The sequence below is a fragment of the Pseudorasbora parva genome, chromosome 5, assembly GCF_024679245.1.
Source record: "Pseudorasbora parva isolate DD20220531a chromosome 5, ASM2467924v1, whole genome shotgun sequence".
In the NCBI taxonomy this organism is placed as follows: Eukaryota; Metazoa; Chordata; class Actinopteri; order Cypriniformes; family Gobionidae; genus Pseudorasbora; species Pseudorasbora parva.
The window spans coordinates 53321826-53345216 of record NC_090176.1 but is presented as its reverse complement, the minus strand read 5'-3'; the positions used below and the strand labels follow the sequence as shown (position 1 = coordinate 53345216).

The 23391-nt window shown below is 42.4% G+C and overlaps 1 protein-coding gene across 1 annotated transcript; it reads left to right on the top strand.

Annotated features, from left to right (window-relative positions):
* The first annotated feature begins 517 nt into the window (after nucleotides 1-517).
* On the top strand, nucleotides 518-15250 carry dct (dopachrome tautomerase). Its single transcript, XM_067445145.1, has 8 exons — nucleotides 518-889; nucleotides 2737-3036; nucleotides 5327-5427; nucleotides 9710-9876; nucleotides 11103-11282; nucleotides 12841-12976; nucleotides 13831-14029; nucleotides 14878-15250. Exons 1-8 carry the CDS (start codon nucleotides 598-600, stop codon nucleotides 15039-15041), a joined length of 1539 nt encoding a protein of 512 aa, XP_067301246.1. The 5' UTR covers nucleotides 518-597; the 3' UTR covers nucleotides 15042-15250.
* Nucleotides 15251-23391: the final 8141 nt, after the last annotated feature.

Genomic DNA, 23391 nt, shown 5'->3' with positions numbered 1-23391 from the left:
CCCCATTGGCAAATCATCTTGCCTGTTTTAAGCAAAAACTCTCTTCATTTAGATGTTTTTTTTCCAGAAAACAAGGAAAAATATATTATGTCATTTTACTGATCTAGTAAATGCATCTTGATTTAAGAATTGTTAGATATTTAGACTGGAAACAAGACACAGTTACTGAGTAAGAAGAGTGTTTTTGCAGTGAAGATAATGCAACTATCATGAACGGTGTGAAAAGACACACGTTAGCTAAACAACACATAAAGTCCCAGTGCCTGCGGTCGACTGAAACACAATCATGAGGAATATTTCTCAGCTGATAAATGTATAATATGCTTTGATATGCTCGTAAAGCACACATCTGACGTAAAGCCACTGCGGTTTGGTTTGCTGTAGAAGAGTTGAACCCATTGAGGAGCAGGCTTGTCCCCTCAGGGCTCTTCTTGGCATTAGGGAGTCAGGTGATGACCACGGGACGTCCGGAGTAATCCTGCCATTCCTGCGTATAAATCCAGCCATGGGAGAACGAGCGTGTAATGTGTGGAAGGACAGCGTATAACTGCATGTAATCCTTAAGAACACATTGGTAGAGTGAGTTATTGGTCAGTAATGAGGGCGAGACGGATGGTCATTTTGGCCCTGATCTTTCTGGGATGGATTGAGGTGATAGAGGCTCAGTTTCCTCGAGTTTGCTGCACTGTGGAGCGAATATTGGCTAAAGAGTGCTGTCCGGCGCTGGGATCCGACCCGGAGAACCGATGCGGAGTTCTGTCCGGCCGCGGAAACTGCAGCGATGTTCATTTGGACTCCAAACCCTGGGGAGGACCGTACAGACTGAGGAACGTGGACGACCGGGAAAAATGGCCAACCAAGTTCTTCAACCGGACCTGCCGATGCTTTGGTTAGTAAACTGTAAAAATGCTTTTCTTACTTTGTATTTTTTCCTTTATGATGATGATCTTTCAAATATTCATGCTCTTGTTTAATCAAAAGCATCCTAAATAAACCCGTATCTTGCATGATAGTCAGAAATGTTGAATATTGCGCTCTAATATGATTTCTGAGCTGTAAAGTGTCCAGAATAATAATCCTCCGCTGTGTGTTAATAGGCCAGAGGAGAACTGAGTCTGGTTCTCTAAGGTTTATTTTTCTCCATCATGCCCTGATGGAGTTTCGGTTCCTTTGGTCGCCTTTGGCTTGGCTTGCTCAGTTGGGGACACTAACATTATGATCAGAGTTATTCAACTAAATATACAAATAAAATGTATGAATTAGGTCTTATTTAATTCTCTAAACTCTAATACTGATCTGCCAACATTGTCTCTCTATGATAAATTAAAATAAGCTGATAACATCACTGTTTACTCCAGAACGACTGTACAGCCAAATCTAATTCTGCTGCAGTATTGTCCTGTTTAACACTGAAGCTGCTCTGACACAATCGGCGCTGGAGAAGAGCGATAGAAATAAAGATGATTGACTGATGATCACAGGAATAAATCACACTTTACTGTATATTCACATGGAGAACAGATGATCTACACTGGAGGAATATTTCACTGCTTTACTGGAGTTATGAGCAGAAACATAAAACATCCACAGGAAAAAAAAAAAATATCGTACTTAGTATTTTTGTCTTGTTTTAAGTCCAAATATGTAAAAATATGTACATTAAGAAGCATTTACTAGACAAGCAAATATTTTTGTCTGGTTTTGTGAAAAATAACTCAAGATGAAGAGAGTTTTTGCATAAAATAAGCAAAATAATCTGCCAATTCAAACAGAACACAAGATTATTTATCTTATTTTAAGCAAAAACTCTCTTCATTTTGAGTTATTTTTCACAAAACAAGACAAAAACATTTGCTTGTCTAGTAAATGTTTCTTAACGTAAGAATTTTTTACATATTTAAATTTAAAGAAAAAAATACTAAGTAAGAAAAGCATTTTTTGCAGTATATTAGGGCTGTCCATCGATTAAAATATTTAATCGCAATTAATCGCAAGATTGTCATGTGTTAACTCGTGATTAATCACAATTTATTGAACATTTTTATCAGTTGTAAATGCATCTTTCTATCGCTCTTCTCCAGCGCCGATTGTGTCAGAGCAGCTTCTCAGTGTTAAACAGGACAATACTGCAGCAGAATTAGATTTGGCTGTACAGTCGTTCTGGAGTAAACAGTGATGTTATCAGCTTATTTTAATTTATCATAGAGAGACAATGTTGGCAGATCAGGATTATAGTTTATAGAATTAAATAAGACCTAATTCATTAATGTTATTTGTATATTTAGTTGAATAACTTCATAATGTTAGTGTCCCCAACTGAGCAAGCCAAGCTTAAGGTGACCAAAGGAAAGCAGAAAATGTGCTCAGTGTAAAAACGCGACCTGGAGTCTAATAAAAGTTAAAAAGAAAATAGTGTAACTTATGTAGGCTATAAATGCACTTGATTTGGAATAGTAATGTTAATGTTAACCCTTCTCTTTGCCTATTAATGTTTGCTGCTGCATCCTTTACGTCTATGGCTGATCTTGATTTCTCGAACTACGGGCTACACCACGGATCAAACAGAAAATGTGCGCTGCGTTAAGCCGTTAAAATGAATTTGCGTTAACACGTTAATTTTGACAGAACCTATTTTGTATGAAACATTATTTTAATTGTCAAATTGTTGAACTTGTTTATGGCTGTTTACATCTATTTCTGTATTATTTAAATGATTTAAATGAGTGTACTGTGCAGGGAACTTTGCGGGTTATAACTGCGGCGAGTGTAAGTTCGGCTGGACGGGGCCTGACTGTGAGCGGCGTAAAGCTCCAGTGGTGAGGAAGGACATTCACTCCCTGAGCTCCGCCGAGCTGCAGGAGTTCCTCAGTGTTCTGGACCGGGCCAAAACCAGCATCCACCCGGACTACGTCATCGCCACACAGCACTGGCTGGGCCTGCTGGGACCCAACGGCACCGAGCCACAGTTCAGCAACATCTCCATATACGACCTGTTCGTCTGGCAGCACTACTACTCCGTCCGGGACACGCTGCTAGGTGAAGGACTGACCCTAACCTAACCTAAACTAACCTAATCTAACCTAACTTAACCCTAATCTAACCTAACCTAACCTAACTTAACCCTAACCTAACCTAAGCTGAATCCTAGGTGAAGGACTGACACCAACCCTAACCTAACCTAATCTAACCTAACCTTAATCCTAGGTGAAGGACTAACTGACCCTAACCTAACCTAACCCTAATTTAACCTAACCTATCCTTACCTAACCTAACCTAACTTAACCCTAACCTAACCCTAACTTAACCTAACCTAACCTAACCTTACCTTACCTTACCTTACCTAGCTTACCTTACCTTACCTAACTTAACCCTAACCTAACCTAACCTAACCCTAATCCTAGGTGAAGGACTGACCCGAACCCTAAACTAACCTAACCTAACTTAACTTAACTTAACTTAACTTAACTTAACTTAACTTAACTTAACTTGCCTTAACATTAACTTAACCCTAACCTAACCTAACTTAACCCTAACCTAACCTAACCTAACCTAACCCTAATCCTAGGTGAATGAGTGACCCGAACCCTAACCTAACCTAATCTAACCTAACCTAACCCTAATCCTAGGTGAAGGACTAACTGACCCTAACCTAACCCTAACTTAACCTAACCTAACCTTACCTAATCCTAGGTGAAGGACTAACTGAGCCTAAACCTAGGTGAATGACTAACTGAGCAAACCTAACTTTAGGTGAAGGACTAATTTACCTAACCCTAGGTGAAGGACTAACTGGCCCTAACCTAACCTAATCTAACCTAACCTAATCCTAACTCTAGCTGAAGGACTAACTGAGCCTAACACTGACCCTAGGTGAAGGACTAACTGACCTTAACCTAACCTAACTGTAGGTGAAGGACTAACTGAGCCTAACACTGACCCTAGGTGAAGGACTAACTAAGCAAACCCTAACTCTATGCGAAGGACTAATTGACCCTAAAACTAGGTGAAGGACTAACTTGCCCAAACCCTAGGTGAAGGACTAACTGACCCTAACACTAGGTGAAGGACTAACTGACACTAACCCTAGGTGAAGGACTAACTGACCCTAACCCTAGGTGAAGGACTAACTGACCATAACTGTAGGCGAAGGACTAACTGACCCGAACCCTAGGGGAAGGACTAACTGACCCTAACCCTAGGTGAAGGATTAACTGACCCTAACCCTAGGTGAAGGACTAACTGACCCTAACACTAGGTGAATGACTAACTGACACTAACCCTAGGTGAAGGACTAACTGACCCTAACCCTAGGTGAAGGACTAACTGACCATAACTGTAGGCGAAGGACTAACTGACCCTAACCCTAGGGGAAGGACTAACTGACCCTAACCCTAGGTGAAGGATTAACTGACCCTAACCCTAGGTGAAGGACTAACTGACCCTAACACTAAGTGAAGGACTAACTGACCCTAACCCTAGGTGAAGGACTAACTGACCCTAACCCTAGGTGAAGGACTAACTGACCCTAACCTTAGGGGAAGGACTAACGGTCCCTAACCCTAGGTGAAGGACTAACTAACCCTAACCCTAGGTGAAGGACTAACTGACCCTAACCCTAGGTGAAGGACTAACTGACCCTAACCCTAGGTGAAGGACTAACTGACCCTCACCCTAGGTGAAGGACTAACTGACCCTAACCCTAGGTGAAGGACTAACTGACCCCAACACTAGGTGAAGGACTAACTGACCCTAACCCTAGGTGAAGGACTAACTGACCCTAACCCTAGGTGAAGGACTAACTGACCCTAACCCTAGGGGAAGGACTAACGGTCCCTAATCCTAGGTGAAGGACTAACTAACCCTAACCCTAGGTGAAGGTCTAACTGACCCTAACCCTAGGTGAAGGACTAACTGACCCTAACCCTAGGTGAAGGACTAACTGACCCTAACCCTAGGTGAAGGACTAACTGACCCTAACCCTAGGGGAAGGACTAACGGTCCCTAACCCTAGGTGAAGGACTAACGGTCCCTAACCCTAGGTGAAGGACTAACTGACCCTAACCCTAGGTGAAGGACTAACTGACCCTAACCCTAGGTGAAGGACTAACTGTCCCTAACCCTAGGTGAAGGACTAACTGTCCCTAACCCTAGGGGAAGGACTAATTTAACTTTTTTAAAAAAAATTAACCATTAAAATTGAATCCCAAACATGTAAAACTGGAGGGAATGCATTTGGGGAAATAAAATGGATTTGATTGGGCCCTGCTAATGTAGGTTAGGTGGTGCACGATGTGATTATGATAACAGACCTGATTTCTGATTTCAGGTCCAGGACGTCCTTTTAAAGCCATCGACTTTTCCCACAAGGGTCCGGCATTCATCACCTGGCATCGCTTCCATTTGCTCAGCCTGGAGAGAGAACTACAGGTCAGAACTACACTAAGAGTAACTCTAACTAAAGACCAGAACTACACTAACTCTAACTCTAACTACAGGTCAGAACTACACCAACACTAACTCTAACTACAGGTCAGAACTACACTAACACTAACTCTAACTACAGGTCAGAACTACACTAACACTAACTCTAACTACAGACCAGAACTACACTAACAGTAACTCTAACTACAGGTCAGAACTACACTAAAACTAACTCTAACTACAGACCAGAACTACACTAACAGTAACTCTAACTACAGAACAGAACTACACTAACACTAACTCAAACTACAGGTCAGAACTACACCAACACTAACTCTAACTACAGGTCAGAACTACACTAACACTAACTCTAACTACAGGTCAGAACTACACTAACACTAATTCTAACTACAGGTCAGAACTACACTAACACTAACTCTAACTACAGGTCAGAACTACACTAACAATAATTCTAACTACAGGTCAGAACTACACCTGTAGTCTAACTACACAAACTCTAACTACAGGTCAGAACTACACTAACTCAAACTACAGGTCAGAGCTACATTAACTCTAACTACAGGTCAGAACTACACTAACACTAACTCTAACTACAGGTCAGAACTACACTAACAGTAACTCTAACTACAGGTCAGAACTACACTAACAGTAACTCTAACTACAGGTCAGAACTACACTAACAGTAACTCTAACTACAGGTCAGAACTACACTAACACTAACTCTAACTACAGGTCAGAACTACACTAAAACTAACTCTAACTACAGGTCAGAACTACACTAACAGTAACTCTAACTACAGGTCAGAACTACACTAACAGTAACTCTAACTACAGGTCAGAACTACACCAACCCTAACTCTAACTACAGGTCAGAACTACACTAACACTAACTACAGGTCAGAACTACACTAACACTAACTCTAACTACAGGTCAGAAGTACACTAACAGTAACTCTAACTACAGGTCAGAACTACACTAACACTAACTCTAACTACAGGTCAGAGAACTACACTAACACTAACTACAGGTCAGAACTACACTAACTCTAACTACAGGTCAGAACTACACTAACTCTAACTACAGGTCAGAACTACACTAACAGTAACTCTAACTACAGGTCAGAACTACACTAACACTAACTCTAACTACAGGTCAGAACTACACTAACCCTAACTCTAGCTACAGGTCAGAACTACACTAACACTAACTACAGGTCAGAACTACACTAACACTAACTCTAACTACAGGTCAGAACTACACTAACTCTAACTACAGGGCAGAACTACACTAACTCTAACTACAGGTCAGAACTACACTAACACTAACTACGGGTCAGAACTACACTAACACTAACTCTAACTACAGGTCAGAACTACACTAACTCTAACTACAGGGCAGAACTACACAAACTCTAACTACAGGTCAGAACTACACTAACACTAACTACGGGTCAGAACTACACTAACACTAACTACGGGTCAGAACTACACTAACACTAACTACAGGTCAGAACTACACTAACTACATGTCAGAACTACACTAACTCTAACTACAGGTCAGAACTACACTAATTCTAACTACAGGTCAGAACTACCCTAACTCTAACTACAGGTCAGAACTACTCTAACACTGACTACAGGTCAGAACTACACTAACTCTAACTACAGGTCAGAACTACACTAACACTAACTACAGGTCAGAACTACACTAACCTAACTACAGGTCAGAACTACACTAATTGTAACTACAGGTCAGAACTACACTAACACTAACTCTAACTACAGGTCAGAACTACACTAACACTAACTACAGGTCAGAACTACACTAACTACATGGCAGAACTACACTAACTCTAACTACAGGTCAGAACTACACTAACTCTAACTACAGGTCAGAACTACACTAATTCTAACTACAGGTCAGAACTACCCTAACACTGACGACAGGTCAGAACTACACTAACTCTAACTACAGGTCAGAACTAAACTAACAGTAACTCTAACTACAGGTCAGAACTACACTAATTCTAACTACAGGTCAGAACTACACTTACTCTAACTACAGGTCAGAACTACACTAATTCTAACTACAGGTCAGAACTACACTAACACTAACTCTAACTACAGGTCAGAACTACACTAACACTAACTCTAACTACAGGTCAGATCTACACTAACACTAACTCTAACTACAGGTCAGAACTACACTAACACTAACTACAGGTCAGAACTACACTAACTCTAACTACAGGTCAGAACTACACTAACTCTAACTACAGGTCAGAACTACACTAACTCTAACTACAGGTCAGAACTACAATAATTCTAACTACAGGTCAGAACTACACTAACACTAACTACGGGTCAGAACTACACTAACACTAACTACAGGTCAGAACTACTCTAACTACAGGTCAGAACTACACTAATTCTAACTACAGGTCAGAACTACCCTAACACTGACGACAGGTCAGAACTACACTAACTCTAACTACAGGTCAGAACTAAACTAACAGTAACTCTAACTACAGGTCAGAACTACACTAATTCTAACTACAGGTCAGAACTACACTAACACTAACTACAGGTCAGAACTACACTAACCTAACTACAGGTCAGAACTACACTAATTGTAACTACAGGTCAGAACTACACTAACACCAACTCTAACTACAGGTCAGAACTACACTAACACTAACTACAGGTCAGAACTACACTAACTACATGTCAGAACTACACTAACTCTAACTACAGGTCAGAACTACACTAACTCTAACTACAGGTCAGAACTACACTAACTACATGGCAGAACTACACTAACTCTAACTACAGGTCAGAACTACACTAACTCTAACTACAGGTCAGAACTACACTAATTCTAACTACAGGTCAGAACTACCCTAACACTGACGACAGGTCAGAACTACACTAACTCTAACTACAGGTCAGAACTAAACTAACAGTAACTCTAACTACAGGTCAGAACTACACTAATTCTAACTACAGGTCAGAACTACACTTACTCTAACTACAGGTCAGAACTACACTAATTCTAACTACAGGTCAGAACTACACTAACTCTAACTACAGGTCAGAACTACACTAACACTAACTCTAACTACAGGTCAGATCTACACTAACACTAACTCTAACTACAGGTCAGAACTACACTAACACTAACTACAGGTCAGAACTACACTAACACTAACTACAGGTCAGAACTACACTAACTACATGTCAGAACTACACTAACTCTAACTACAGGTCAGAACTACACTAATTCTAACTACAGGTCAGAACTACCCTAACTCTAACTACAGGTCAGAACTACTCTAACACTGACTACAGGTCAGAACTACACTAACTCTAACTACAGGTCAGAACTACACTAACACTAACTACAGGTCAGAACTACACTAACCTAACTACAGGTCAGAACTACACTAATTGTAACTACAGGTCAGAACTACACTAACACTAACTCTAACTACAGGTCAGAACTACACTAACACTAACTACAGGTCAGAACTACACTAACTACATGTCAGAACTACACTAACTCTAACTACAGGTCAGAACTACACTAACTCTAACTACAGGTCAGAACTACACTAACTACATGGCAGAACTACACTAACTCTAACTACAGGTCAGAACTACACTAACTCTAACTACAGGTCAGAACTACACTAATTCTAACTACAGGTCAGAACTACCCTAACACTGACGACAGGTCAGAACTACACTAACTCTAACTACAGGTCAGAACTAAACTAACAGTAACTCTAACTACAGGTCAGAACTACACTAATTCTAACTACAGGTCAGAACTACACTTACTCTAACTACAGGTCAGAACTACACTAATTCTAACTACAGGTCAGAACTACACTAACACTAACTCTAACTACAGGTCAGAACTACACTAACACTAACTCTAACTACAGGTCAGATCTACACTAACACTAACTCTAACTACAGGTCAGAACTACACTAACACTAACTACAGGTCAGAACTACACTAACTCTAACTACAGGTCAGAACTACACTAACTCTAACTACAGGTCAGAACTACAATAATTCTAACTACAGGTCAGAACTACACTAACTCTAACTACAGGTCAGAAATACACTAACTCTAACTAAATAAAACATTAAATTAAATAACTGATTTTACTTAACAAATTTGAGAAAAGTTATGAGCTCTACATTCCTTTAGAATGAGGTTTTCCCAGACAAAAGCAGCTTGTGTTCTCTTCCCATCAGAAACTCACCGGTAATGAGAACTTCGCGGTGCCATACTGGAAGTTTGCAACGGGCCGTTCGGAGTGTGACGTGTGCACTGATGCTCTGCTAGGAGGCCGAGACCCAGCGGACCCGTCCCGAATCAGCCCCAGATCCCGCTTCGCCCGCTGGACCGTGGTGTGCGACAGGTACAGATATCACATCTCTGCTGTTAGAGCCCAAGCAGATGCTTCATCTGGCACAATATTAAAAGAGTTAAACGGACTCATGGTTTTACAATCTGCGGCAAGTATCATACTGTCATTCTAATAGAAAAAGTAGCAGAAAAGAGGACAGAGAACTGTCTAAGGAGCCACTAGACCAACATCTTCAATGCAAAACATTTTTTATTAGGTGTTCAAGAGCTGAAAATCTGCTGTAATTGTTAAAATGTCCAATGATTAGCATTTTCCCCTAAAATGGATTGGGCAGACCGTAAGTCTATTCAAATCTTGCCCTGGAGGGCCAATGCTCTGCAGAGTTTAGCATCAACCCTGATCAAACACATCCACCTGTGATTCTCTAAAGATCCTGAAGACATTGATTAGCATGTTCAGGTGTGTTTGATTAGGGTTGGAGCTAAAATCTGCACCGCATTGGCCCTCCAGGGTAATGCTGCGTTCACACCGGTCGCGAATGACAAGATTCGTGCGAGTGATTTACATGTTAAGTCAATGCAGAGACGCGGACAAGCATTCTGCGTTAACCAATCAGGAGCCTGCTTGCTGCTGTCAGGTGGTGAAGTGACGGATGGGAAACCCAGAGGCCAGAGTGATTTAAAAATACTACTGTTATTTTGTCACAAAATGTAGTTTTAAGAGTTTTTCAGGCGAGAATGTAGTTGTTGAAAGCTCAAATATGTGGTTTATTTATTAAGAGAGCGTCTATTTGAACATTTGATCTGGCGTTTTCGGAGGTGTGAGACCCAGGCGATCAGCGGTGCTCATCAATCCCAGCGAGAGCGGCCTTAACTCGGCTAGTGCTTCTGATGGCTGCCTCTGCCTGGCAGAAGCCCCTCCCATTATGCAAATTCACGTCTGTTGTGTAGTGAATGTCACACCTGAATAAAGCAAATTTCACGAGCGAATGAAGCGGATAGATTCAAAATGTTCACGCATCCAACTTCATGCGAATAGCACAATTTAATCTTGTCATTCACGTCCTGTGTGGACGCAGCATTAGATTTGAATAGCCCTGTAAGTCATAGAGTCTTGAGACTTTGAGGGCTTGTAGTACTCACACCGCCACCAAACAACACCAAAGCTCAGCCCGATATTCTAGTCTAATCAGTCCACTTACTTCTAAACTAGGGAGCAGAATGAGACTCTCTCACTCCAGAATCCCGTAACGATTGCTCTTCCTCCTCCTCCTCCAGTCTGGATGAATATAATCGTCAGGTGACTCTGTGCAACGGCACCAGCGAGGGATCCCTGCGTAGGGGAATCATGCAGGACCCTAATGTAACTTTACCAACCATGAATGACGTCAGGAGTTGCCTAAACCTGCGAGAGTTCGACAGTCCGCCGTACTTCACCAACTCCACTTTCAGCTTCAGGTAATCTCGCAGAGTTTCTACATCTGCGTACAACACAAAAGGAGAAGTACGGCAGTAATTTTACAGTTAAATAAGAGATGATTTATGATGTCAAACTGATAAAAAAACAAGTATATACACTATATTGCCAAAAGATTTGGGACACCCCTCCAAATCAGAATTTAGGAGAACAGGACTCGTCTGACTGCATTGTGCAGTCCAAGTTTGGTGGAGGGGGGATTATGGGCTGGGATTGTTTTTCAGGGGTTGGTCCCTTAGTTCCAGTGAAAGGAACTCTTTAAGGGTTAGTTCACCCAAAAATTCATTAATGACTCGCCCCAATGTAGTTTCACACCCATAAGAACTCTGTTCATCCTCGGAACACAGTTTAAAATATTTTAGATTTGAATGCAAGTCTATGCACACTATACTGTCCATGTCCAGAAAGGGAATAAAAACATCATCACAGTAGTCCATATGAGACATCAGTGGGTTAATTAGAGTCTCTTGAAGCATCCAAAATACATTTGGGTCCAAAAATAACAAAACAAAAAAAAAGACTTTATTCAGAATTGTCTTCTCTTTCGCGTTTGTTTTCAAACCTCAAATAAAGAATCAAACGATTATGAATCAGCAGATAGATTTGTGATTAACATCGCCAATGTCACGTGATTTCAGCAGTTTGACACGCTATCCCAATCTTGAATCATGACCGTTTGAATCTTTATTTGAGGAACGCGGAAGAGAAGCCAATGCTGAATAAAGTCGTAGTTTTTGTTATTTTTGGACCCAAATGTATTTTGGATGCTTCAAGAGACTCTAATTAACCCACTGATGTCTCATATGGACTACTGTGATGATGTTCTTATTCCCTTTCTAGACATGGACAGTATAGTGTGCATACACTTACATTCAAAGGACAGAAAGCCCTCGGACTAAATCTAAAATATCTTAAACTGTGTTCCCAGGATGAACAGAGTTCTTACGGGTGTGGAGCGACATTGGGGCGAGTCATTAATGAAAGAAATTTCATTTTTGGGTGAACAAACCCTTTAATGCTTCACCAAGACATTTTGGACAATTTCATGCTCTCATCTTTGTGGGATCAGTTTGTGGACGGCCCCTTCCTGTCCCAGCATGACTGCGCTCCAGTGCACAAAGCGTCGCTCCATAAAGACATGGATGAGGAGTTTGGTGTGGAGGAACTGGACTGGCCTGCACAGAGTCCTGAGCTCAACCCGATAGAACAGCTTTGGGATGAATTAGAGCGGAGACTGAGAGCCAGGCCTTCTCGTCCAACATCAGTGCCTGACCTCACAAATGAGCTTCTAGAAGAATGGGCAAAAATCCCCATAAACACACTCCTAAACCTTGAGGAAAGCCTTCCCAGAAGAGCTGGAGCTGTTAGAGAGGGTGGGCCGACTCCAGATTAAACCCCACGGGTTAACAATGGGGAGATCATGTGTGTGTAGAGGCGGCACAACACTTCTGGCGATATAGAGTATATTCTGTCTTTCATTATAAGTGATTTTTAATCAAACTCCTTCAGCACGATATGAGTAATGTTCTCTCGCTGTAGGAACGCATTGGAAGGATACGATCGGCCGGATGGTGAGCTGGACGATTCTGTGTCGAACCTCCATAATCTGGTGCATCAGTTCCTAAATGGGACCAGTGCTCTGTCCCACTCCGCCGCCAACGACCCCATATTCCTGGTAATATAACACACCAGACACATTCAATGGGCAAGGCAAGTTTATTTGTATAGCACATTTCATAACCAATGGCAATTCAAAGTGCTTTACACAGAAAGGAATTAAAATAGTGATAACATATGCATGAGAAAAAAGAATACCATATGGATGAATTAAAAATATAAAACAAGGATAGATAAAACAGCTGTAAAGATAATTTAAAAAATAAAATAAAATGGTCAGATCCACAATAATGGTCTGATATAAAAACAAACATTCTTCAGTTTACAGCCTACATACATGTACCATCTTAATTAGAACACCTCTCATTCATTTCTTTCTCAAACACGTTCATAACATCCATTTTGATCACTCTTCCCTGATTTTCACCTTCTTGTTAAACCCATTCTCACTCATCATACCCTCCACAGATTTACACATACTCAAAACTTACTGTCAAACTTACTATTTCCATCAAACCCAGTTTTCACTCGTCATATTTAACTCAAAAGAACATATAAAATAAACAATAACCAGAGATAAGAACAAAGGTAAACTAAAACAATTATAAAAAGAATAAAGAGATGAGGTGTGATCATTCAGTCAATGCTCCGCTGAACAGATGTGATTAGAGTCTGGGTTTACTCTGGCCCTTTATATTAGCTGGCCTTAAGTACTATGTACTGTACTTACATCAAAAAATATGATTCATTAAAATGTTAGTATATAGTAGTTAAGGCCAGCTAATATAAAGTGGGTCCAGTACTGTTGGAGCACAGCGGATCTGTTCAGGAAGCCGGTTCCCAAATGTGGCTGGCAGTGACAGTCCCAATCCGCCCAAACGCTGATCCTGGATCTCCCTCACGGCCGCACAGGTGCTTCACGCATTCACCGATGCCATATTTGAGGAATGGATGCGGCGCTCCCGTGAGAACGCCAGCTTTCCGGACGAGATGGCTCCCATCGGACACAACCGGCATTATAACATGGTTCCCTTCTTCCCACCGGTGACCAATGAGGAGCTCTACGTGGCGTCTGAACAGCTGGGATATTCCTACGCCATTGAGCTCGAAGGTAAGAAACATCCACGTGGTCTTATTATTCAAGAGGGGGACAAACTACACACCTCTATAACTTGAGGAAAAGTAACAGCACTGCTGGTCAAATATTCCTCCGTTACAAGTGAAAGTTGTAAACACAGATTTTTACTGAAGTAAAGTTCAGAAGTATTAGATTTCAAAAGCACTTAAGTATCAAACTCTTTTTTAAACACATTATTGTATTATAGTTGTATAAATGCACATTATGCCATCATGGTTTAAGCCAGTCAGTGACGCTCCATCTGACACACTAGCAGACGACTAACTTAAACTCATTTAAATACTTGTAGAAAAGTTACAAAGCTGCTGTCACTTTAAGGCCGAATGCACGGATCCAATACACTGATACACATCTGATATTCTCACACTGCTTTCTCCCAGACGATTACATTTATAACATTTTATGAGACGTGCTTCAGGTGTATGCCAACTAAAGCAATCTTTAATCTTTTCAGAAAATTGAAGCATACTTCCTAAATATGGCCAAGAGGAACCGTCTTCATTTATTTAGTTATAAACTGATCAGTGTTTAAAAACTGTGGGGAAACGTCACATGACTCTACAAGAGGGATTACTGAAAACCTCCTGTAAAAACTAAACAAAACACATTTTAAAGAAGAAAACAAGAAAAAATATCTAGTAAATGCATCTTGATTTAAGAATATTTAGACTGGAAACAAGACCAAAATACTAAATAAGAAGAGCATTGCAGTGTGCAGCTTTGGTGAGCAGAAGAGATGAACCTTACTGATTCCAGTTGTTTGACGTGTGTGTGTGTGTGTTTGTGTGTGTGTGTGTGTGTGTGTGTGTGTGTGTGTGCAGACACAGATGGTGGATCTACCGTGTTTGTGTTGGGAAGCACACTGGGAGGAATATTCCTCGGGCTTCTGCTGCTGCTTCTGTTCATCCAGCGGAGGAGAAGAAACCAGTTCCAGCCTCTCCTGAGCGCAGACTTCACCAACACAAAATACACTGAGGAAGCCTAGCCCTCGACACACACACACACACACACACACACACACACACACACACACACACACACACACACACACACACACACACACACACACACACACACACACACACACACACTCACACATCACGGGCTCCATCCCTGACACTCACACTGGGTTAGTTGCAAACACTCAATGATTAAAACATTCCCTAAATCACAAACTCTTCTCGTGGTTATTAATGCGGGAGATCTTATCTGCTGGATTGTATCGTATGTCACAGAAAGCACTGAGATGTGAATATATAAGATCTTTTAAAAGTGGGGGGTTCATATTTTTTTTAAAGAAAGTATTACTTTTATTCATCAGGGACGCATTAAATTGATCAAAAGTGACGGAAAAATCCTGAGAAATAAAATGCATCAGTTTCCACAAAAATATGAACTGATAATAATCATAAATGTGTGTCATATGATTTTATCCAAATAAATGTATTAATGAGGTCTTATTTAATTCTATAAACTATAATACTGATGTGCCAGCATTGTCTCTCTCTGATAAATTAAAATAAGCTGATAACATCACTGTTTACTCCAGAACGACTGTACAGCCAAATCTAATTCTGCTGCAGTATTGTCCTGTTTAACACTGAAGCTGCTAAAAATGCTCTTCTTCCTCAGTATTTTTGTCTTGTTTTAGTCAAAATATCTAAAATTCTTACATTAAGAAACATTTACTAGACAAGCAAAAGTAATTGTCTTGTTTTGGGAAAAAATAACTCAAAATGAAGAGAGTTTTTGCTTAAAATAAGATAAATAATCTGCCAATGGGGTGAGGAAAATAATCTTGTTTTCTGTTTGAATTAAGATTATTTTTCTCACCCCATTGGCAGATTATTTATCTTATTTTAAGCAAAAACTCTCTTCATTTAGAGTTATTTTTTCCCCAAAACAAGACAATAATTTGTACTTGTCTAGTAAATGTTTCTTAATGTAAGAATTTTAGATATTTTGACTCGAAACAAGACAAAAATACTGAGTAAGAAAAGCATTTTGAACACTGTGAAGCTGCTTTAAAACAATCGTCATTGTAAAAGCACTATATAAATAAAGTTGACTTGACATGAGAATGATTCTTTGATTACTCAAAAAACAAATAATAAATTAAATAAGTGTACCATATTCTTAATAAAAGTTGAATTGTTTACTGTGTGTCCTGCTCATAACCTTTCTGCGGTAAAGGTCAAACTTCTGTGCCATTGGGTTTAAAGTCAGAGTTGGTATGAGAAGAAAAGCATGATTAGCTCTCAGTGGTTTATCCGGCTCGTGCTCGGGTCACATGATGGGTTAGAGGAGATTAGACTGAGCTCAGTCATGGGGGAACACTGATCTCACAACATTTATCATCATTATTACTCCTGCCAGTGAAAACTCCTCAACATTTCACATCAACATTTCATTTAAACATAAACTGTCCGTCACACCGAGCTCTTCTTCAGTCAAATCCTTTATTGCTCATTGTGTTTTAATCGTGTCCTGATATGTTCAAAATATTATATAAAGTTAGTGAAGTATTTACATTATCCCTGTGTTATATATCATAAAAACAAGGAGCATTGCACATATTAATATGAAAGTGCTCACATTACATTCTCAAAACATCTGGACGAGACAATCAACACTGCACGAATATCACTTTCCTAATCAGTGTTTATTTCATTAGAATATCCAAATAACGTTAAAACACAGCAAAAAATGCTCTTCTTATTTAGAATTTTTGTCTTGTTTCCAGTCCAAATATCTACATATTCTTAAATCAAGATGCATTTACTAGATCAGTAAAACGACATGAGATATTATTTCTTGTTTTGTTGCAAATAAAATCAAAATGAGTTTTTGCTTAAACAGGCCAAATGATCTGCCAATGGGGTGAGAAAAATAATCTTATTTCTGATTAAATCTTGTTTCTTGTTTACGAACAGAAATAAGATTATTTTTCTCACCCCATTGGCAGATCATTTTGCCTGTTTTAAGCAAAAACTCTCTTCATTTAGATTTGATCTTATGTGGTTTTACTGATCTAGTAAATGCATCTTGATTTAAGAATATTTAGATATTTAGACTGGAAACAAGACACAATGACTGAGTAAGAAGAGCATTTTTTTTTGCAGTGAACAAGATTAATTTTAGATAGAAAAAGTACATATAATGAAGTAAGTTTATTTGTCTTGTTCAACAAACTCTTGACTGAATTAGTGCTTTAAAAAACAAAAAACCTGTCAATGGTGTAAGAAACGCAAACCGAACTAAAGTCTCAAAGAATCTTGCTCATTAAAGTATTCCACATTCAAGATATGAAAGCTTTAGCATAAGTTCTGCCAGGAAGACTTAATTGTTACGTCACTTCAACTTCTATCTATCCAATCACATTCTAATACTTGGGTATAAAAGATCGGTACTTACTCATGTTTGAGTTCGCAGATGCTGACGCACCAATTCAACGCATGCTGACGCTCACGGTGCAGAGCTGACGCTACAGTTAGTTGAAGATCCTAACGTCTCGTAGCGGTTGATCGACGGCCCTACTATAAAGTAACAATGTACAATACAGTGGCGTTTAAGTCCATGTCAGCCTATCATTTTGTTCCTTGGGCTGTCGCGGCAAAAGTCGCTTGTGCGAAAAAATCTCGAGTTCAGATTCAGTCAATCACTTTAATGGAGGACTGGCATATTATCAAACGTACGGCTGCGTTCTTCATCACCATCTGGCGTCATAACTACATCAAGCATTCATCGCATGGATATGGTTATGCTTTTTCGATGACGATTGGGTGTAGTATTTTTCTCTCATTTCTTTGCAAGCGTGTTTAGAGCTGTCGCACGCGTCTGGGACGCAGCACCTGCTCGTGCAAAGCGATCAGTCATTGTTTGTGGTTTGTTTGTGTCGTAACCACATAATGCCTTGAAAATATTATGCACGGGCTATCACTGACAATAGTTTTGAACAGAACTGACGGTATAGCATATTTGCCTCTATCATTTTCCCCATGAATGCAAGGCAATCATGGGGTTTAAAGTAACATGCACCCTTTAATCGGGGCGACTCTTGAACGAAGCTGAATCACGGATCCGCTCAGTATTATGAGATTGCTGAAGTAAATTAACATGTTAACGTACTTTGAGTCGTTCTTAAAAGTACAGCACCAGCATCAGTGTATTGGCTCATTAAATAATGCTATTTTGCAAGCAGCGAGTTCACCATACAACATAATTTAAACTGATAAAATATCGAGCTTAAAGTTTGGGCCTGTCATCCAGGAGAGTTCATTCATACATGTTTCGATCAAATTTATGTGGATCCCAGTGTTGAAAACGTCTCTTCATCATTTACATGGCTTCCTTTCTAGGAAGAAGTATTGCGACTGTGCTCATTGAAGATGCTTCATATTGCCTTAAACATGCGCATCTATTAATTATGTATTATAAATGAGTTAATCAAATCAAACACGCATATTTGTAATTGCGTGCTTTGTCTTTTGTTACTTCTGGTAATTTAACTCTGGCTCAGTTTTATTCACCTATATCTGGAAATGTCTGGATTTTTTAGTAGTAGTAGAGTATTTTAGTATTATCAATACTATTATTATTTTTTTATTTTTATTTATTTTTTTAGAAACCTTATAGTGTTGCGTATCACCCTTCTGTGCTTGGATGTAGTGCTTCAATTTAAACTCTACGCGATTCTCGCTCACTCACAGCACCAAGGTTGGCCAGGTTTGCATTCAACTATATGTGATACAGCACTAATTTTATTCTGCGCTCAATTAACTGCTTCACAATGATTGCATCCTGTATGGCAACTAAACCACAGTGCAGGAACAATATTCAAATCTTTTACAAATTCGGCAAGTGAGCGGATGGTGCTCCCTTTATTAATATTAATATATCTTATTAATAATGCACCTTGCATTCCGAAGAATCTCAAAAAAAAAAAAAAAAACTCCAGCAGCTGTCGGTGAGAATCTAAATAACTATCAAAGACATGTTAGCTTGGGTAAAAGGAGTTTTCAGGATTCCGATATTTGTCTCAATCGCACAGTACGAACCAGGATTAGGGTATCAACGAGGATAATTGCATAATTATCTTTTTCATGTTTTTCAGGGTCCAATAGCTAGCAGTTTATCAAGCTGTAAGCAGAAGTCACACCAATGGTTTCAACTTCTCCAACTGCCGATGCAAAGAACTGCAGTTCTCCAACTCGTATACGTATAGGACATTCTCATGGATCGGGTTGCTACAAATGCAGCTCAAATGCGCAGAATCTGCTTCCTCTATCAAGGTGCTGTGTGCATGGCACTATATGTATTCTAGTACAAGCAAGTTCTGACTCAAAATAGCTCAACACTTCAACTTCAAGCCATAATTTCATGCAATCACAGGTGGTGGTATGCTCTTTGTCTTTACTAATGCTCATCGTTCCTGTTTTCATTAGTATCTAGAGCTTTCATGAACTTGTCCATGGCCTAATGTGGACTATTGTGCGCCATCTCTATTTTTGCCTTTTCCACCATGAGGCCTACTGCTGTTAGCTGTGGGGCTTTGTTTTCGTTAAAGGAAATATATCTCAGCAGAGTATCCCTAATCATTCTGCACTTTCCCTACTCTCCAATGGGTCCCCATATCAAGAAGGCAATTAAATTTACCTTATGAAAGACCTACAGTACTGCTGACCAGCTCATCCGTATAACGGTCACTCTTCGTCTTCGGGATTATGTTCAGCCACAACAACTACTAAACAAGTTTTTATGATGGTCAAGATGATCATCTTCAGCACTCTAATCCTATAGTATGCCCAATCTACAGGTAATACTAAGAATTCTCATGTGTCTTAAGCGTCAGGTAAGCTACACTTCAATGAACTCCTTTAATCTCATATGGTATGTATCCTACCTTTAGTTCCGTGATTAATTATCTAAATGTCTGGCTAAGTCTTATATTAATTTTTCACAACGGCGCTCCTCTCTCTAAGGCGGGTTCAGACCCACACCTCTCGTCTGCCTGCAGTCCTATAAGATGCAGTTTTTCCACCTCCCTCTATACCAGACACTTCTTTAGGATCGGGGCAGCCCCCACAGCTGCAGAACGTGGCATTTTTACTACAGCCATCAAGTTCCTGGGCAGATGGTTCTCTTCTGCATTGGAGAATTATATAAGACCTAAATGTCATTTAAGATGACCAAAATCATCCTCGAAGCTCAGCAAGCTCCAGTTATGGTTCAGGTAAATCCCTATGCTGCTACTGGTGGTGGTGGTATATATATATATATATTAAAAAAAAAAAAAAAAAAAAAAAAAAAAAAAAAAAAAAAAAAAAAATGTACGTGGTCTAGAAGACCCTGCGGCCTTGTCTCTGTGGTCTAACAGGCTGTATGGCCCTGCGGCCTTGTCTCCGTGTGGCCCTGCGGCCTTGTCTCCGTGTGGCCCTGCGGCCTTGTCTCCGTGTGGCCCTGCGGCCTAGTCTCCGTGTGGCCCTGCGGCCTAGTCTCCGTGTGGCCCTGCGGCCTAGTCTCCGTGTGGCCCTGCGGCCTAGTCTCCGTGTGGCCCTGCGGCCTAGTCTCCGTGTGGCCCTGCGGCCTAGTCTCCGTGTGGCCCTGCGGCCTAGTCTCCGTGTGGCCCTGCGGCCTAGTCTCCGTGTGGCCCTGCGGCCTAGTCTCCGTGTGGCCCTGCGGCCTAGTCTCCGTGTGGCCCTGCGGCCTAGTCTCCGTGTGGCCCTGCGGCCTAGTCTCCGTGTGGCCCTGCGGCCTAGTCTCCGTGTGGCCCTGCGGCCTAGTCTCCGTGTGGCCCTGCGGCCTAGTCTCCGTGTGGCCCTGCGGCCTAGTCTCCGTGTGGCCCTGCGGCCTAGTCTCCGTGTGGCCCTGCGGCCTAGTCTCCGTGTGGCCCTGCGGCCTAGTCTCCGTGTGGCCCTGCGGCCTAGTCTCCGTGTGGCCCTGCGGCCTAGTCTCCGTGTGGCCCTGCGGCCTAGTCTCCGTGTGGCCCTGCGGCCTAGTCTCCGTGTGGCCCTGCGGCCTAGTCTCCGTGTGGCCCTGCGGCCTAGTCTCCGTGTGGCCCTGCGGCCTAGTCTCCGTGTGGCCCTGCGGCCTAGTCTCCGTGTGGCCCTGCGGCCTAGTCTCCGTGTGGCCCTGCGGCCTAGTCTCCGTGTGGCCCTGCGGCCTAGTCTCCGTGTGGCCCTGCGGCCTAGTCTCCGTGTGGCCCTGCGGCCTAGTCTCCGTGTGGCCCTGCGGCCTAGTCTCCGTGTGGCCCTGCGGCCTAGTCTCCGTGTGGCCCTGCGGCCTAGTCTCCGTGTGGCCCTGCGGCCTAGTCTCCGTGTGGCCCTGCGGCCTAGTCTCCGTGTGGCCCTGCGGCCTAGTCTCCGTGTGGCCCTGCGGCCTAGTCTCCGTGTGGCCCTGCGGCCTAGTCTCCGTGTGGCCCTGCGGCCTTGTCTCCGTGTGGCCCTGCGGCCTTGTCTCCGTGTGGCCCTGCGGCCTAGTCTCCGTGTGGCCCTGCGGCCTAGTCTCCGTGTGGCCCTGCGGCCTAGTCTCCGTGTGGCCCTGCGGCCTCGTCTCCGTGTGGCCCTGCGGCCTCGTCTATGTGTGGCCCTGCGGCCTCGTCTATGTGGTCTAACTGACCGTGTGGCCCTGCGGCCTCGTCTATGTGTGGCCCTGCGGCCTCGTCTATGTGGTCTAACTGACCGTGTGGCCCTGCGGCCTCGTCTATGTGTGGCCCTGCGGCCTCGTCTATGTGGTCTAACTGACCGTGTGGCCCTGCGGCCTCGTCTATGTGTGGCCCTGCGGCCTCGTCTATGTGTGGCCCTGCGGCCTCGTCTATGTGGTCTAACTGACCGTGTGGCCCTGCGGCCTCGTCTATGTGGTCTAACTGACCGTGTGGCCCTGCGGCCTCGTCTATGTGTGGCCCTGCGGCCTCGTCTATGTGTGGCCCTGCGGCCTCGTCTATGTGGTCTAACTGACCGTGTGGCCCTGCGGCCTCGTCTATGTGGTCTAACTGACCGTGTGGCCCTGCGGCCTCGTCTATGTGTGGCCCTGCGGCCTCGTCTATGTGTGGCCCTGCGGCCTCGTCTATGTGTGGCCCTGCGGCCTCGTCTATGTGGTCTAACTGACCGTGTGGCCCTGCGGCCTCGTCTATGTGTGGCCCTGCGGCCTCGTCTATGTGGTCTAACTGACCGTGTGGCCCTGCGGCCTCGTCTATGTGTGGCCCTGCGGCCTCGTCTATGTGGTCTAACTGACCGTGTGGCCCTGCGGCCTCGTCTATGTGTGGCCCTGCGGCCTCGTCTATGTGGTCTAACTGACCGTGTCGCCCTTTCGGCCTCGTCTATGTGGTCTAACTGACCGTGTCGCCCTTTCGGCCTCGTCTATGTGGTCTAACTGACCGTACGGCCCTGCGTCCTTGTCTCCGTGTGGCCCTGCGGCCATGTCTCCGTGGTTTATACGTGTGCTTTATAAAAAATCAAAATAAATAAATAAATAAATAAATAAATACATATAATAATACTTTTGGAGGTATCAGCAAGGGCCAAAAACGTTTACAATTACGCAGCAGCAGATATTAATTGCTCGTGTAGTTCCCATCTACAAAATATAATTTCAAGATCTGTTTAACCATCAGCAGACAGCGTTCCATGTCCATGCTTCACATGTTAACTCTTGTTCTTGTTCTCTATAGGAACTCCAGGACACAAGACCGGTGGGTCTATTTTATTTACTGTTTTGGGGGATAGGCTCCGTCCGGGAGGAAGCATTCTTCCACCTCATTTTTGGGGGTCGGCTGCGCCTCTGCCTTCGTCTTCAGGCAGGATATGCAGAGTCCATACCCTCTGATTGCGAGCTATGGACGGGGCCTATGCCAAAGTACTTTATTGCTTGCTGGATTGTTAATAAATGGATTATTGTCACAGTATTTATTCTCCCGAGTCTTTCTGGCAGAAATGAAAGCTTTAGCATAAGTTCTGCCAGGAAGACTTAATTGTTACGTCACTTCAACTTCTATCTATCCAATCACATTCTAATACTTGGGTATAAAAGATCGGTACTTACTCATGTTTGAGTTCGCAGATGCTGACGCACCAATTCACCGCCATCCTCCCCACCACCTCCAAGTCAAATCCTTCCCTACTCCACCCCACCACCACCACCAGGATGGTCCCTTCCATACCTCACGGGGGGGTCGGCTGCGCCTCTGCCTTCGTCTTCAGGCAGGATATGCAGAGTCCATACCCTCTGATTGCGAGCTATGGACGGGGCCTATGCCAAAGTACTTTATTGCTTGCTGGATTGTTAATAAATGGATTATTGTCACAGTATTTATTCTCCCGAGTCTTTCTGGCAGAAAT

Bases quoted from the DNA above. Each gene is read 5' to 3' on its own strand.
- dct (XM_067445145.1), top strand. From the start codon at position 598: ATGAGGGCGAGACGGATGGTCATTTTGGCCCTGATCTTTCTGGGATGG. The intron at 5,428-9,709 runs GTCAGAACTACA...TCTTCCCATCAG, and splicing joins GCCTGGAGAGAGAACTACAG to AAACTCACCGGTAATGAGAA. The intron at 14,030-14,877 runs GTAAGAAACATC...GTGTGTGTGCAG, and splicing joins CTACGCCATTGAGCTCGAAG to ACACAGATGGTGGATCTACC.